Source organism: Delphinus delphis, chromosome 5 (assembly GCF_949987515.2).
Source record: "Delphinus delphis chromosome 5, mDelDel1.2, whole genome shotgun sequence".
Classification (NCBI taxonomy): Eukaryota; Metazoa; Chordata; class Mammalia; order Artiodactyla; family Delphinidae; genus Delphinus; species Delphinus delphis.
The window spans coordinates 109,943,182-109,960,987 of NC_082687.1; the positions used below are offsets into that span (position 1 = coordinate 109,943,182).

The 17,806-nt window shown below is 37.4% G+C and overlaps 1 protein-coding gene across 1 annotated transcript in view; it reads left to right on the top strand.

Annotated features, from left to right (window-relative positions):
• Positions 1-17,806, top strand: part of ENPEP (glutamyl aminopeptidase) — a 104,985-nt gene that overhangs the window by 78,126 nt on the left and 9,053 nt on the right. Inside the window, exons 12-18 of the mRNA XM_060012892.1 lie at positions 5,559-5,695; positions 5,820-5,875; positions 12,668-12,818; positions 14,147-14,220; positions 14,332-14,436; positions 14,525-14,695; positions 16,577-16,717. Coding sequence (XP_059868875.1) covers positions 5,559-5,695; positions 5,820-5,875; positions 12,668-12,818; positions 14,147-14,220; positions 14,332-14,436; positions 14,525-14,695; positions 16,577-16,717 — 835 coding nt within the window. The remainder of the gene's footprint in view (positions 1-5,558; positions 5,696-5,819; positions 5,876-12,667; positions 12,819-14,146; positions 14,221-14,331; positions 14,437-14,524; positions 14,696-16,576; positions 16,718-17,806) is intronic.

Consider the following 17,806-nt stretch of genomic DNA (forward strand, 5'->3'; position numbering starts at 1 on the left):
TCGCTGCAACTAGAGAAAGCCCACGCGCTGCAGCGAAGACCCAACACAGCCAAAAAGTAAATTCATTCATTTTTTTAAAAAAGGAAAAAAAATTTTCAATTGCTTTAAAAAATATTTATAAAAAAATAAATAAATAAAAATAGGGGTTCACAAGCACATAGGGTCTAAAAGACAGTTTAGGGCATAGGAGGTGGAATAGATTTTGTGATGACTGTTTTCATAACTCTTTCAGATTGAGTATGCATTCTGGATGGTTTAGATAACCAAATTCTGACTATCATATAAATATTACGAAAATTTGATGGTAGTTATACTTAAATATTTCATATCAAAATAATGATGGGCATATATTTTTTAATTTAATGGCAAATAGGGCAGGGGAGAGAGAGAGAGAAACTTTCTTCATTCCTCCAAATTGAGCCTCATGGAATCTTTGAATTTTGATTGAATCATTACAGATTCCGTTTTGCAGATTCAGAAGCTCAGTTTGTTTAATTCAGCCCTGGTCAACCAAGTCTCAGAAATCTTATTCACGTGAACCATACATATAAGAATGCTAATTTGTTAATTTACACAAATAAAAACATACTGGCCAAGGTGAAACAGAATGTTCACTTCAGCTAATTAGATATCTCTTCCAGGAAGAAAATTTACTTAGTAAGGGTACATAGAGAGTTGGGGTATATTAATTATTTTACAGAGGTCATAAGCTGTGACTGCTTTGTATATATACTGCATTAACTAGGGGAGTCTAATTATTGCATTGAGAGGCTATCAGGGGTGGCTCCATGCAATAAAAATTTCTTATTCATGCAACACTCCAATGGAGGTGTTCCTGACCTACCATCTCTCCTAGGTAGCTCACTCTCAGATAATGACTTAGAATTCCTGGCTTTTTCTTTCTCATGGCTCCACCTCCTCCCTCCCCTTGACCCAATCTTGGACTTCTCTGCTGGATCTTTTTCTTTTTTTTTTTTTTTAATTTTTTATTTTACATTGGATTATAGCTGATTAACAATGTTGCAATAGTTTCAGGTGCACAGCAAAGTAACTCAGCCATACATATACATGTATCCATTCTCCCCCAGACTCCCCTCCCATCCAGGCTGCCACATAACATTTAGCAGAGTTCCCTGTGCTTTATAGTAGGTCCTTGTTGGTTATCCTTTTTAAATAATTCTCTGCTGAATCTTTTGCATCTGATCAGAATACAGAGGAAGATAATGGAGGGACCAGAACTAGAAATGCATCTATTATTTCTCCCCACACTTCATGTCTCGGTGTCAATCATATGTTGCCACCTAACTGCAAGGGAGGCTAATAAATATAGTCTAGCTGTGTACCCAGGAGGAAAAGGGAACAGTATGGTAAACAACCAACAGGTTTCTCCATATACACTGTTCTCTATAAGAGCAGATCTGTCAAATGATCTGGAACACATGTACCAACTAAGTTGGGCACCTGCTTTCCTAGGCAGACTAGGGACACATCAACGGATCTTCACTATCCAACTCTCCTTTGCAATTATTTCTTCACAATCACCAAAACCATTGCCTATGATAATCCTTCATCACGATAGTCAGATTGCATTTTTTCCCGATTCCTACTTATTATACATTACATATTAATCCTACATCTTTCTTTTCAGGGAGATTCTCTAGGCTACTTGCTGAGATTTAGACGGGACTCTATAATTATTATTAACACAATCAATAATATTTCCTTGAATAAGTAATTTGTTGAAAACATTGTCACAAATGGAACCAATCCATTTGTACAATGGGTCATGTTAGTCTTCGTTTCAGAGATTAAGCTTTTCTTCCTTGACCCCAAATTCCTTTTTTTTTTTTAAACTGTAACTAGTCAGAATACTAGTGGAATTTTTTAAAGATATTTTTGATGTGAGACATTTTTAAAGTCTTTATTGAATTTGTTATTGTTATTGTTTCTGTTTTATGTGTTGGTTTTCTGGCCATAAGGCATGTGGGATCTTAGCTCCCTGACCAGGGATTGAACCCGCACCCCCTGCATTGGAAGGTGAAGTCTTAACCACTGGACTGCCAGGGAAGTCCCCCCAAATTCTGACAGTGCATCCTACTTGAAATTTTTAGGTCTCCAAATATAATTTGTGTGTAATTAGTCAAAAAACACTACTCTTGTGTATTTCAGTTGTTTTACTACTAACTGATACACAAATTTAATAAGATAGATATAAACTGTCATTTTACACAGAAAAATAACTTGCTTAAAGGATCGATGCAACACAGTATTTATGCCCACAAAGAAAAATGTTTCCTTCTCTAAAAATTTCAGGCTGTCACAAGCTGTCTAGTTGACTGAAGCTTGTTACAATTATTTATATAAAATAGTCTATTAGAGAATTATTATGCATGCTATGTTATTGAAATCTGAGTTGAAACTAGCCTCTGGATGAAATTTTGAAAAGATAATTATCAGACAAATAATAGAAGGAAACAATTTTTCTAGAAAGAGCCCCTACCCAGAAAGAATTCGTTCACCACTTTTATGTGTAAAACTAGCAAGAAATAGCACAAAACAATTTATAAACTGAATGATAGAGTACTATATGGCCATTAAATTTAAATTTTCATATATAGAAAATGAAATTGCAAAGTGCTTACAATATAATTTCAAATGAAAAGGATTAATAATAATAAACACAGTAAGGTTCCAGTACGTGTATTGTGTGTTCATATGTACATATGTATGGAAGATACATACATGCACACAAGATAAAAACATAATGTCAACTGGTGGTGGGTAATTTCTGTATTCTTCATTATACTTTTTTTGTATTTTCCAACCTAAAGAACACATACTACTGTTATAATCAGAAAATTCTTAATAGTAATTGGAGAAACAGAATGAAACATACACCCTTACTTCTATGCACCACCTGGAATAGGCATCAATATTTTAGTCCTATTTACTTCATTATGTAACTAAACAACCCAACAGTATTTTGTTGTTGACAACTGTTCCAAGAGTAGCATGAACTTGGAAAGTCTGGTAACTACTGACTTCCTGGATCTCAGCTTCCTCATCTATAAAGTGAGAAAAATCACTGTAACTCTAGACAGGCTTAACTAGGTATATATAAAGCACACTTTATAAAATACTGCAGTATTTGGATGGATTGCCAGGAACTTCTCAACGTTATTTATATTTGCTTTGCTATTTATAGAACTGGCGGCATATCCCCTTTCATAATAATGGGGATAGCTACCATCTGTTGGACACATAACTATGTGACCAACACTTTACCTATGTTATCTTATTTAATCTTCACAACAGCCCTGTGAGGGATTTTTATCCCTACTTCCCTCATGATGAACTGAGACACAGAGAGGTCAAGTGATTTGGCCAAGATCACACAGCTAGTAAGTCATAGAGCAATGATTTTATCCTCAGTCTCTCAGACTGGAAAGTTCATGCTCTTTCTCCTATAATATATGGCTCTGTGCTTAAGCAAGAGGCTGTCCTCCCAATACAAACATTCAAAGTGTATGGCTGCCAAAAGATTAGCTTCCTTTCAACAACATGTCCATGGGAGGATGACAAAGAAAGATAAATACTATATGAGTGAGGTAAATGTTTACAATTTGTCAAGAACCTACTCTGAACGTTCCTAAAGAAACTTTATTGAAGAGTTTACTTATATATTATGGAAAACTACTGTGTCCTGGATATCCTCCAAACCTTGTGAATGCTTCCAAAATTTAAATCATCTTTCCTCCCAAGCTGACTCATCTTTCTCTATTCTGTAAGGGCAACACCATTATTCATCCAATCATGCAAGCTATTTTTCCCTCCTCTAACTGTCCTCATCAACTCAGAAAAAGGACAGTGTTGATTTTACCAGTGATGTGTCCCTTGAACACATCACCTATTTTCATCATCTCCACATTAGTGTAAGCCCTCATTCTCTCTTGCCCTAGATTATTACAGTAGACTCTAGAATCTCCTTCCAATATCTCCTTCCCATACCACCATCAAAATTATCTTTCTAGAAACAGGCTGGAGCATATTATTTCCCTGCTTAAAAATCTTCTCTATTCTTACCATCTCTCAGAAGATGGACTTCTTGGGCTTCCCTGGTGGCTCAGTGGTTAAGAATCTGCCTGCCAATGCAGGGGACACGGGTTTGAGCCCTGCTCCGGGAAGATCTCACATGCCGTGGAGCAACTAAGCCCACGAGCCACAACTACTGAGCCCACGTGCCACAACTATTGAAGCCCATGTGCCTAGAGCCCATGCTCTGCAACAAGAGAAGCCGTCGCAATGAGAAGCCCGCGCACTGCAAAGAAGAGTGGCCCCCGCTCACCACAACTAGAGAAAGCCCATACGCAGCAACAAAAGACCTAGAGAAAGCCCATATGCAGCAACGAAAGACCCAACGCAGCCAAAATAAATATAAATAAATTTGAAAAAAAAGAAAAAAAAGAAGATGAACTTAACACAGCTTGTGGCTCTTCACACTGAGGCCTCACTTTTACTTCCAGCCTCATCTCCTATTTTCCAATATCACATCCCACATTATCACTACATTAAACTATTTGAAATTATTTAAATATACTAAGTATTCCCACATCATTATTTAAATTGCATATTGTCCACACAAACAAAAGAGTATACAAGTATAAAAGTACAGGATGCTAACGAACATCCTAATGTTCGTTCGCTAATGCTAACGAACACTGGTCATGTCAGAGCACAACTATTATTTTGAGTAGTTTTTACTTAAAACATAAGTCTTTGTTCCTCAATGTTGAACTTCCAAAATCTATATCCTAGAGTCCTATGTAAATTCTGAATGCTACTTCAGAAAGTTAATTTGGTAAATCCACTGATGAAAAAACATTGATGTAATCAGCTGAAATAAGGAAGCAGAAGACTTTACAAAGATAAATAAAATTGGGAGGACGAGCATGAAATGGACCACAAAATCAAGAATGTTTTATCTGGATTTTAGTCCTATTGCAAGCCTTCTTGACATTTTAAAAGCACTACTGACCGTCAAATCATTGCTCTGCTTAGCAATCACCATTTCCATCAATTTGAATGTTGATTTTAATAAACAAAGTATTCTTTTAAATGTTTACATTTTTATCCCCTCCCCAGGCTGCCCCAGTGAATATTCTTTGTGTAGTTAATCCATCACGATTAAGAATGTATGGATTACCCCCAAAGGGCATGGACTTCTCTGTCTTTAACCATTGCTTTACTTATTGAAGGATTGACAAGCACAGAATTATTTCACCCATATGACAAGCTTCTGCCAGTAAGAAATAATAATAAGTCACAAATTACAGGACACTTATTTACATTACTTATTTCTTTTTCAGCTCACACACTACAATGACATGTTAAAGTTAGGCAACTAAATAAGAATTAGGCTTTGGGGCTTTGGATCCAAATCAAACTTGACTCCTTGAGCTAATATTTCTTTTCTTTGCTTTTTACCCTCTGGGTCTAATTTCTCTGTGTTTATAGTATGTGCAAACATGTTTCTCATTAGTGTTTATTTACTACCACAGGAATCACTTTGAACTCTCCTAAACCTAGTGGAAACACTTTTCTCAAAATAAACCCAGACCATATTGGGTTTTATCGTGTAAATTATGAAGTATCAACTTGGGAATGGATAGCTACCAATCTTTCCCTCAACCACAAGGTAAGAATAGCAGGTTGTGAATTGTTTTCTTTTTGTTCTAAGAACAGCATCATAATGACATTAATTTTCAACACGTTTCGTTTTAAGATTCATGTTTCTTACCTTTTTTTCTTTCTCTTCCCAGTACTTTTCTTCTGCTGATCGTGCAAGTCTTATCGATGACGCTTTTGCCTTGGCAAGGTGGGTTTTGGAATGAGATTCAATCGTTTAAAATACTGTGGATCTTGTCATAAATCTTTTTAAAAATGAATTACAACAAAGTACTATAGTTTAAAATATCCGAAGCCACTATTTACATTATTTTTTTCATAACTTTTTTAAAACTAATATGAGCCTTATAGCTAAAATATTGATATCAACTCAACATACACAAAAACTCACCTACCCTATTGACTTTAGATAGGTTTGTCTAATCAGAGTCCTTGAGCTAATTAGGAGTGACACTTGCAAATGCACAAAAGTGTACTGTCATAATTTGATTTATTAAAAAGACGAACAGTGTGTTTCATTAACTCATCTCTGTGAGCCCAAGCCCATTGTAAGATTTTATGGTTAGAGTTGTCAAATCTTATTCAGGTCACTGGGGTAAGAAGTATGAGACATAGCGCCCTAGGATTGAATTAAGGTACTGTTTAGGAAATTTGAATTTTTTTCTCATGGCCTGAAGGTAACTTACACTTAGAAAAAAAACAACCTACACTTTGAAAAAAATAATCAACATAGATTGGGGTAATGTAAGAGTAGTAACCACAGTATCTTTGAGACATTTTTCTCAGGTAGTCTAACACTAGTAATTCAACAAGTATTTTTTGAATTTCTGGCACTTTTGTAGGAGTTAGGGACACAGCCAACTTGCTCTGCTGGCTTTGTAGTGGCCTCATTTTAGACATAAGCAAGGTACTGAGAATGAGATGCTAGTTCCTCAGGAAGCCTCATGGCCCCTTTGTCTGGGTTAGGTGTCCCTTTTATGGGGTCCTGCATTTCCGATAATATTATATTGTCAATGCTTATTAATTATCCATCTCACCCACCAAACTGCAAGTTTCACAAAGGTAGGCCCCTAGATCATGTTCCTATTCATTTTATCCCCAGCTCCTAACTGTGCCTGGCCCCTAGTAGATGTTCATTAAATATGAGCTGAATACATGGCTGGAAGGATAGTATAGCAGCACTAAAGGCATGGGAGAATTATTTTACATGGACTCCCTAGATAGTATACTAGAAGTCAGAAAACATTTGTGACATTTTTAAGGAGGGAATTTATAGGGTTAAAAAACAAGCTCTCAAACCAGGTTAAAATCCTGGTTCTGAATAACCTCGAGAAAGTTTCTTAACCTGTCTCTGCTTCAATTTTATTGTTAGTAAAATGGAGATGACCTTATAAGACTCTCGTGAGGAGCAAATGAAATAATGCACATGAGGGACACCAAACATTGTATGGTCTTTAGGAAGTGCTCAGCAGATTGTATTACTTGATGAAAAAGCATCCACCATTGTTTAGTAGCAGCAAAGAAGCATTTAGAAAAGCTCTTATGAATTTGCAATCTAGATTCCCTTTGTAGGTAATAGACAACTTGATTCTCTTTGGTGAATCTCCAAGTTTAATCTCCTGGATATGTAACAGATTAATTATTTTCATTATGCTATGGTATGTCAATCACTCATTTGATAAATATTTATTGAGCACCTACTCTGTACCTGGTACTGTGTAGACTGGGGAAATTAAGTGGTGAAAGAAAATGATCAACATTTTAGGGAATTTACTGACAGTCCAGTGGTTAGGACTCCGCGCTTTCACTGTGGAGGGCACGGGTTCAATCCCTGGCCAAGGAACTAAGAGCCCGAAAGCTATGTGGTGCGGCCAAAAACTTAAAAATTAAACATTTTAAAACATAATAGGACCATTTAGATTTTTTTTTTCAGGAAAACTCTCTCCTGTGAAAACATAGTGATCTCTTCCAAAGCTTAGAATCTTGGCTGTTAGAAATTACACAGAGCTGTAATAACCTTATGGTTTAATTTCCATCACAACACAATGCAGACAGTTCTTTTGCTTTAAGAAGTGAAAGCCTCTTGAACAGCTTTCTCTGAGGAACTGTGTACAAAGCAGATAACTCACACAATTGAACGACTCTCTCACACTTGCTCAGCTCCTTGGCCATAGCCCATAACATTTTGAAGAGCTTCAGAAAGGCAGAAAGTGAAACAAATTTGAAAGCCAAGAAACATGTAGAATCACACAGCCACCAATCCAGAAAATACCTTAGCTATCACCTGAAATATCGCCTGAGCTATTATCACCCAGTTTCCTTCTGTAATGCATGAGGTAAAAGGGACTCAAAGAGAAACAGACCCCACCTGTGCTGGTTAGAGTCCGGTCCAGATCACTCTGAAACTTTGCAGAAAAGCAGAAATGCGTACTTAGATGGGTAAGTGCATGTGGTTGCGTTAGAATTTACACAGTTCTACTCTGGTATTCAAAAAGAAATGGAACTATTGTTTCATCAGCAAGACTAAAAGGGCGGATCTAAAAACAAAAATATGCTTGATACCCCTGCCCCCAGGTTTGAGGAGCTAGTACTCTTACTGCCTTGGATGGAATATCCCGCTGGGCACATTTGTTGAAGATAAGGAGTAAAAATTCACCCAGTCACTTCTGAGTCCCCACAACAGACTCACTTCAACTATATGCCCTGCCCAGTAAAACCCTCAAACGTTCAACTTCATGTAAAGTTCCTCCAGCCCCCAGCTCAGGCTAGTTTCAGGCCAGCCCCCTGCAATGGGAATAAAGCGCTTGATTTCCTCTCCGTTTTGCTGCATGGAACTTCTGCTTCTCACCATGCTGCCTCTGATTCCTCCAGTGTTAAGGCAAGGAGAGCAGAAGGAGGGCAGATGAAGGCAAGAAAGATCCTGACATGCTGTCTACTTCTGGTCCTCTCTGAACTTCGCAGATGTTTAACACTGATCCTTTTCCTTGTGTGGTGCTTTCGCGGAATATGTACCATCCACACACATTCCATGGCCAAGGGTCTTTCTCCTGCAGTTCTTTGAGGTGAGGAAGTGAAAACCTCTGAACCGCATCCAGTCTACAGGAAGTATTCATATATCCTTTCCCCTGACAAGGTCTGGAAGGATGGGCAACCTCACGCAGTCCTATATCTTCACTCCGATGTCAGAGCAGTAGCAACCACAGTCTCTCATCCTTTAGATTTCTTGGGGTATCAGACACCAGACCACTGTGCCCCCAAGCTCTAGGGTACACAGATAAAACTCTTCAGGTGGTTCCATTAAAGCCCCTTTTCTAGGCTTCATGTGAGGGGAAAAGCATCCTACACCCTCCTGTGTCCTGTGGGAGGACAGCATTCACAGTACACTGACAGAATCCTCCAAAAGCCCTCTCCTAAAATGTCTCCCTCTCCCCCTTTGCCGCTCCAATCTCTTTCGCAGGCTGGTAGTGGGCTATCAGCTAAGGGTCACAAAAACCTGTTCCTAACCATGTCAGTCCTAATTCGATGGGCCTGCGTCTTACTTTGGAGTGTAGGTTAAGGGGCTTGGTTTGGAGGCCTTGCCAAAACGGAGACAGAAAAAATCCTTTTTTTGTCTACCTGTTACAGATTTTTTACCTTGTCAGTAGCTTATATGGCACTCTGCAGCCCACTGTGTGACAAAGAGAGTGGGTGAGGAACAGCACAAGGGAAAGCAGAGTGCTGGCTAGCAGGCACATGGGAGGGACCAGGAGTCCCTAGGCAAGGGCAGAGTGGCAGAAAGGATGGCTTCAAAGGCCCCCTAAGCTAAGGATCCAAACAGACTTTCAGTCAGGCTTCAAGGTGTAGTGGCTCCAGTGCCTTCCAAGGTGAGGGCCAGGTTAGCAAATAAAGACCACAAGGTGGACATCAGCCACGCCGAGATTACAGACTTCTAGGTACACCAGATTTACCATTTCACAGGTGCTAACAGAGCTGACCAGACCACAACACAGAACCAGATAAGCAACTTTCCCCACCCTATCAAGGACTGCCTTTTAAAGAAGGGAGAAGTAGGGGAATGCGGAAAGACTCCAAAAGGGATCCAGCTGATTGCAAAGAGACTGTTTTAAGCCAGAAATCTGAATTTAATTAGTAAGTTAACATCGAGAGACCAGACACATGGGAAGTTTTCAACAGTCTCCACACCATCTGAAGGCTCTGCTGAAGAACGAGAGACCATGGGGTCAGTTCTATCCACATAACCGCCTCTCTCAACCATGTCTAATGTCCCATTCGAAAGCCATGTTTGGTAAGACACTATGTTTAATTTGAGCTTCTTGGAGAAGGACTGTGCAGTCTTTCCAGGTCACACCGGAGGAAGCAAAAACAAACCTTTTGTTCCAGATTCCCCAATCTTCTGGGTACCTCAGGCCAAGACAGGAAAGTAAGAATTCCCTCAAAAGACCTCTTTGTTTTCTTCTTCTTCTTTACAGCATTTTCTGAGAACTTTAAGTTTATAGCCTCCATCCTCTCCACACTATAGATTATAGGACAATTCTAGGATTTAAGTTCCTCAGGTTGGACTCTTACTATAAATGGAAGATTTCTGAACAAGGAAAATTCTCAACCAAATCTGGCTTTCAGAGCTGCTGCTGGTCTACGAATTTAACAGAGTTTGAGACTCAAAGCTGAGTAAAAATGCTGTCTTAGGTTGAGTTCCCTCAAAGCAGAGTCTGAAATGGAGGTTCCCGAATAGGTGGTTTATTGAGAGAGTACTCTCGTGAGATAGGGAGTGCGAGAAGCAGGCTGGGGCAGGGAAAAAGGCTGAGCGACAATATGGTCTCAGCTGGAGTCTAGCTTTGCCAGATTCCAGTAGGAAGCCGTATCCATGAATTGTACTACAGAGTGGATCCAACCTGAGGGAAGCAGGCTGGCCTGTTGCATTCCTAAATCAGACAATTAATGGCCAGGGGTGGGGGTAGCATAACCTTTTAAGCCAGATGGATGTATCTGGTCAAGCGCTATTCTCTGAGGAAAGTGCAGCTATGAGCCAACGCAGCACTGTAAGGGGGTCTGGGAGGGAAGGGCACTATACATGTCTTTGTTCTAAAAACAGATTCTTCACTCGTCTTCCCAGTAGTATCAGCGTTGCCTAGGAACTTAGGAGACATGCAACTTCTTAGGCCCTACTCCAGACCTGCTGAATCAGAAATTCTAGGGATAGGGCCCAAGGGTATGTGATTAACAAACCTTCCAGGTGTTACAGATACATGCACAAACTTGAGAATCATGATTCTAAATGATACTGCTCTTCCTCGGAAGTATCAAATACCACAGAGTAACATGATTTGTGGGAAATGAAAAGTGCATCAACTTAATTCTCGAAATATTATCTCTATAATAACCAGCAAAAAATTCACTCTCAGTCCAGTGTTCTGACCATGTGACTCAAACCTAAACAAGTGATACCAAAGTGGAACAACTGCATAGCTATCAAGTATGTTGAAAAAACAAGGCACTAGGATAGGATATTGATTTTTTCAACAGTTAAATATATAGTATTTCATCAGGGCCTCTAACCTTTGGATCATTGGATTACTTCCTTACTTCTACTTATGCTAATTTAGCCAATTCTTTTGGCCTTTGTAACCAAGACCCACTCCTTCTAATCTTTTCACCTACTATAAATGTGCGGCCCACGAGGTTTCTAACCAAATTACCTGCCATTCTTCCTGAACTTTCATTAGCCTTTTCTTTAATTTGATCCTCAGAGCAACAATTATTCTTCATAAGTAGTCTAAGAAAATACTGACTGGACTGTTGCACAACTGACTGTTGTGCTATCCACCCGGGAAAATAGAGAATCATTAAAATTAGAAAATTCTCAAGTTTCAACCATCAACATAAAACCCTACAATTTTTTTTTTACTCAATAAACATTCTCAATAAAACACTCCATTTCTCAACATTATTTATACTTTTATTAAGACAGGCTGAATGCTCCAAAATATAAATTCTTCTAAATAAGATCAGGAACTGAGAAAATAGAAGAAATCAGCTCTCTGAACTGAAAACAAACTGTATCATATCACATTAGTGCAAATCATATGATACCAAAGGTGTTTATTCTTATCTAGCTCTCCAGTACCAGTTTCTCTTATCAACTCTCAGGGGAGAAATCAAGATATGGTTACATTATTTGCCATTCACAAAAAATGACCTCAAATATACTAGCACTCAATGCATCAGTATTACTTTCTCAATAATTTAAAGTTTATTCTTTAATTTTAACTTTCAAAATGTAATTTGGAAAGACAGGATTCCTATCTAAGATTCTTTCCAAAACCTAGGCTGAAATTTGAGGCATAACAGATTTCTGAGAACATTATTTCAAAAGGTTCCAAAATCTTTTCTAAGGAGGAAGAAATCGAACTCTTTAAACTTTGAAATGTCGATGGTAACTTCACTTTTTTGAGAAACAAAATCTATTTTTATTTATCACTATTATTGGGAAATGTATTAAAAAGGGAGATGTTTTTATGGTAAATATAAGTTCAATTGGAATGTTTTAAACATTCACAATTCTCGAGTACTGTTATATTTCCTATTCATGTCAAATGTAAAAAAATTCAATACAATACACTTATAAAGGTGCATTTGTATACTACAATCAGCTTGTGAACCTAAAATTTAAAAGTTTCTATTTGTCAATATTAACTGTATAGCTAAATGGCTTTCGTTTTATCTAAAATTCTGCCATAGCAATTTTTCAAATGCACACCTTAATGTTCTCTCTTCCCCTTTATTACTGAACATATGAAAGCTCTAATACATCATTGTGAACAAACCTCTTTGATTGGGCCTTAACAGTAATGCATTTTCTTAATTGTTTAATGGAAGGGTTCTCATTAACATTGAAGTCTATGATCCCCATATTAGTACTTTCAGTCGAAGGAAACTAGTCTGTGGTTTTTAATTTACTGTGGGCTTTCTTTTTCTTTCTTAGAGCTCAACTTCTAAATTACAAGGAGGCTCTGAACTTGACCAAGTATCTCAAAATGGAAGAGGAATTTTTACCATGGCAGAGAGTCATTTCAGCTGTAACCTATATTATTAGCATGTTTGAAGATGATAAAGAGCTATACCCTATGATTGAGGTAATGTTAATGCTATATCTTATGAAAGGAGATGTTTAGCCATTAGCAGAATAGGAAGATTTCTGAGAGAAGGAGCTCCTGGGAAACACAAAAGCATATCTTGCCTGCCAAGTGAAATCAAAGGAAATTATAATGACTTGACTAATCAAATCAAAGAGATGCTATTTGTTTTTTCAACTTGAAATGTATCAGTATTTCTGGTTCAGTATACCACTTAAAGGTGTATTTTAGTGTTAGAAGCAATACAATAGTTAATATTTTATTTAAAATAAACAACATTTTAGGGGCTTCCGTGGTGGCGCAGTGGTTGAGAATCCGCCTGCTAATGCAGGGGACACGGATTCGAGCCCTGGTCTGGGAAGATCCCACATGCCGCGGAGCAACTAGGCCCGTGAGCCACAACTACTGAGCCTGCGCGTCTGGAGCCTGTGGTCTGCAACAAGAGAGGCCACGACAGTAAGAGGCCTGCGCATGGCGATGAAGAATGGCCCCCGCTCTCCGCAACTGGAGAAAGCCCTCACACAGAAACGAAGACCCAACACAGCCAAAAATAAATAAATAAATAAATTTAAAATAAACAACATTTTAAACCATAGATACAAACTAGATCCTATTTTTAATGGATTTATCTATGTTAAAATGAATCTATTCTCATCAAAATATGACATAATTTTTCCTTATTCTTACTGCTATTATTTCCACATTGAGATTTTATTATAAGATAGTCATTCTAAATGCTTTTCTTGGCTTTGTGATTTCTGCAGCACTTTTGCAGGACACTTGTAATTTTAAACAAATTCTGGATTCCAATCTCTAGCTCTTCCACTTTCTTTATGAAAGAACTTGGACAAATGCTTTCATATTTGTGAGTCTTTGTTTCCTTCGTACAATAGGAATGTCAGCAGTTGGCTGCCTATGGTAATGGAATAGTGAGAATCATATAATATAAATGTCATTTTTAAATCCTAAGCCAATATACAAATATTAGTTATCATTTCATCGATACTTGAGCAATCTTCCTTAGTGAGGTAAGTATGTCAGGTGTTATTCTATTTATTACACATGTTAACTAAGAAGTGGAGGTTAAAAGGGGCTTACCCAAAGTTCTATAAAACATTAGAGAGTGATCCAGGATGTTCTTATGTTCGGGACTGAAGTAAAATTACAATGTTATAAAAACTTTAATACATCCCTTTCCTAGGACAGGCCCAAAGTTCTCTGAGCTAGTGGGGGAAAAGATTACCACAGGGAACTGTAGATTATAATAAACGGGAGACTGTTGCTAAATAGTAAATTATTACTCACTCTGCATGGTGCTTTTATTTCAGAAATACTTCCGAGATCAAGTGAAGCCCATTGCAGATTCTCTGGGATGGAATGATACTGGAGACCACCTCACAAAGTTATTTTTTACCTTTTTAAAAATTAATATTCATTTAGTATTCATTTGTATATGTTAAGACATGTTGAAAAGTGGTCAAGGCCCCAGTTCTGTGTGTGTTTCTTTTCTTAGATTACTCCGTGCCTCTGTATTAGGGCTCGCGTGCAAGATGGGAGACAGCGATGCCTTGAACAACGCTTCCCAGCTATTTCAGGCGTGGCTAACTGGGACCGTAAGGTGACTGTTCACCATGTTTTCATTTCTGGAAGACTTTAAACTGAGAAATGAGGAATTAAAATCTCTGAAATACTGTTTCTTCTTCTAGTCTTCCTGTAAATCTCAGGCTTCTGGTATATCGGTATGGAATGCAGAACTCTGGCAATGAGACTTCATGGAACTACACTCTTCAGCAATACCAGAAAACTTCATTAGCTCAAGAAAAAGAAAAGCTATTGTATGGATTAGCATCAGTGAAGAATGTTACTATTTTGTCAAGGTAAGCTGGAACTTTTGAAAAAATTACGTGTATTGGTACTTGATAATTTATACGTCACAGTCTCTTTAAAATGCTAATTATGGATGATGTTTCCAAGAAAATCTATTAAATAGTTATTTTCCTGGCAAGAAACAAAATATCCCTGTAAGAGTTGCTTAAAAAATAAAGACATGTAATCTCATATAAAAAATTCTGGAGGTAGGGAGCTTCCAGTTGTGTACAGTGGTTCAACATTTTCATCCAAGACCTAGGCTCTTTCTCTTTCTTTTCTGCCATCCTCTACATGTTGGACGTCTTATGACTTCCAGAGCTCCAAGCATTTTGCCTTCACACAAACACATTCAATGGAAGAAGGACAGGAGCAAAAGAGCTCCTCCTCACAAGGCTCTGTCTTTTATGATAAGAGGTCAGTTATCTCCACTTCCCCTCATAATCCAGAACTAGGTCACCCTTGATCATTCTGGGTTATACTCTGGATCTACCATTTGATCATTTGCTGACTAGGATGAACTTGAATTCCTTTGACTGATTTGGGCCAATCATGATATTCTGAGGATGGGGTAGTAGTTTACCTTCCCTAGGATCAAGGATACCTTGACCCAAGCCCAGAACAAAACTGGTCTCTGTCAGCAGAGGAGTGTCTGCCACAACATGCATAGACACACACCCAAAAGGTATTTACATTCCACTCAGAAGGTACAAAGACTGCTTGAAGCCCATTTATGAATGTTCTCCCACTCCACATCTATGTCCCAAATCAACTAGCTTCTGCCTTTTTTATTTTTTCCTTAGTTATGGCTTCTGAGTTATTTACTTCATTCATTTAAACAACACTTAAGATGTCCTTTCTATGTACAGGTGTATAGATTGTGGGAATAAAAATGAACAAGAATGAAATCTATCCTTGAGAAACTTAAAGGTTCCTGGGAGAAGCAGAATATAAATAGTAAATTACAAGGCAATAACCAATCTGTAAGGACTACCAAAAGCAGTTTGCTTTTACTTAGCAGGGCTAACAATACATTTTCACCATCTCACCTTAGGGCTATATGTGAATTCTTCTCTCTGCCCTAAGATATCAAGAACTTGATCATCTTGACATTCCACAAAACATTATATTGATTCATTACTTTGATGGCATTGTGCTAATTGTATATGATGAGAAAATTACCAAGTACTTAGATGCCTTACTAAGACTCTTGTGAACTAGAGGATAAGAGATAAATTGTACAAAATTCAGGAGCCCACCACACCAGTGCAGTTTCTGGAAGTTTACCAGAGCACGTTCAGATATTCCCTCTGGGTACAGCCACGGCATAAATTTAATAAAAATCTATTGATTTGGTCACTTAATTTATCTTGCACTTATTTGCATTATACCATAATTATAGCCAATTAATCCAACCATACAAGTTACATTAGAAAGTTGTTTTTTACAATCTAGGGAAGAGCAAATAAGACAACTGTAATCCCATATAAAATAATAATATAAGTACTTTCCTTTAATTTGCTGGGTTTTGGGGGGTTTTTTAGTATAATTGAATAACCAGGTAAAATGGATGAAGTACTTCTATTAAATAAATACAAATAATTTTTTAAATTAATAGTTGAAATTGTGGTTGTTTTTAGTACCTCCAAAATAATTTAAATGTTCCTAAAGTTTACATTACACTAGTCCTCAAAATTATAGGTTGTTCTTTAAAAAGTTAAATATTTTAGAAAATATTAAATTCTGTTTTATCATTTGTCTTGCTTAATTGACTGTGTCAATTGGTGACTCAAGAATTGAATTACTGGAATGAAAGCGATGTTCTATTGGAATTTAGCTAAGGGTGAACACTAAAAGTTCATTTTGAATTGTGTTTGTTTGGCTTCTCTTAGATATCTGGATTTGCTCAAGGACTCAAATCTTATTAAAACTCAGGATGTGTTTACAGTCATTCGATACATCTCATATAATAGCTATGGGAAGACTATGGCCTGGAATTGGATACAGCTCAACTGGGAATATCTAGTCAACAGGTGGGATGATCAGATAATGGTTTATTGTTCTGTCTGATACCATCTACAAGTTCTTTCTTTTTCTCTTTTCTGTGCTTTCTCTGACATCTATACGATATCTGAAATGGCATATTATCAGAGGTAAGGATCATGGTATTTTCCTTCCAGGGAAGCAATGTACTAGTTAATTTTAAGCATAATTCATTTTCTGGAAAGTAGTGTTTCCAACTGATCAACAGAATTTTGAAATCTGCAAAGATGACTAAGCATTATTTTTAGTTTGGTTAAAACAAGTTAATTCTGCCTATTGTGCTAGCACCTAGCATAATGCCAGGCACATATTTAGTTCTCAATTAATTTTTAATGAAAACGAAATGATAATTCCTGGACCTGGGTTCCCATTAGAGCCCTACATCTTACTGAGTTCATATGGATAACTTTTGCCACCCTTAACCAGATAATTAAGCTTTAGGTATTTTGAAAATTTCTTTTTTTTAAAATTATTTTTTATTGGAGTATAGTTGTTTTAAAATGTTGTATTAGTTTCTACTGTACAGCAAAGTGAACCAGCTATACATATACATATATCCCCTCTTTTTTTGGATTTCCTTCCCATTTAGGTCACCACAGTGCATTAAGTAGAGTTCCCTGTGCTATACAGTATGTTCTCATTAGTTGTCTATTTTATACATAGCATCAATAGTGTATATATGTCAATCCCAATCTCCCAATTCCTCCCTTCTTAAAAGCAAACTATATTTCCTGGGCAATAGCAGTTTTAAAATAAGGAGCAAGGACAAGAGATGAGCAAATGAGCTAAAGAGATGCTTTCCTAAATTTCTTATTTCTTCCGCCTCATATGGAAGAAATGTTGCTACTCTTGGTCTTGATCCTCTAAATTTAATGCTTATTTCCATTAAAAAGATACTTCTTTGACAGAGTATAAAATATAGATTATATGTCCCAAACAAATATGTAAACACTGACCAAAGAACTATACCATCTATAATCCCCATACCAAGAAATGGCCTGTGTCATCTCCTCCTAATCTCTCCTGTCTTCCCTTCAGCACTGCCTAGTGCATAATGACCACCTTATCAGAAATATTAA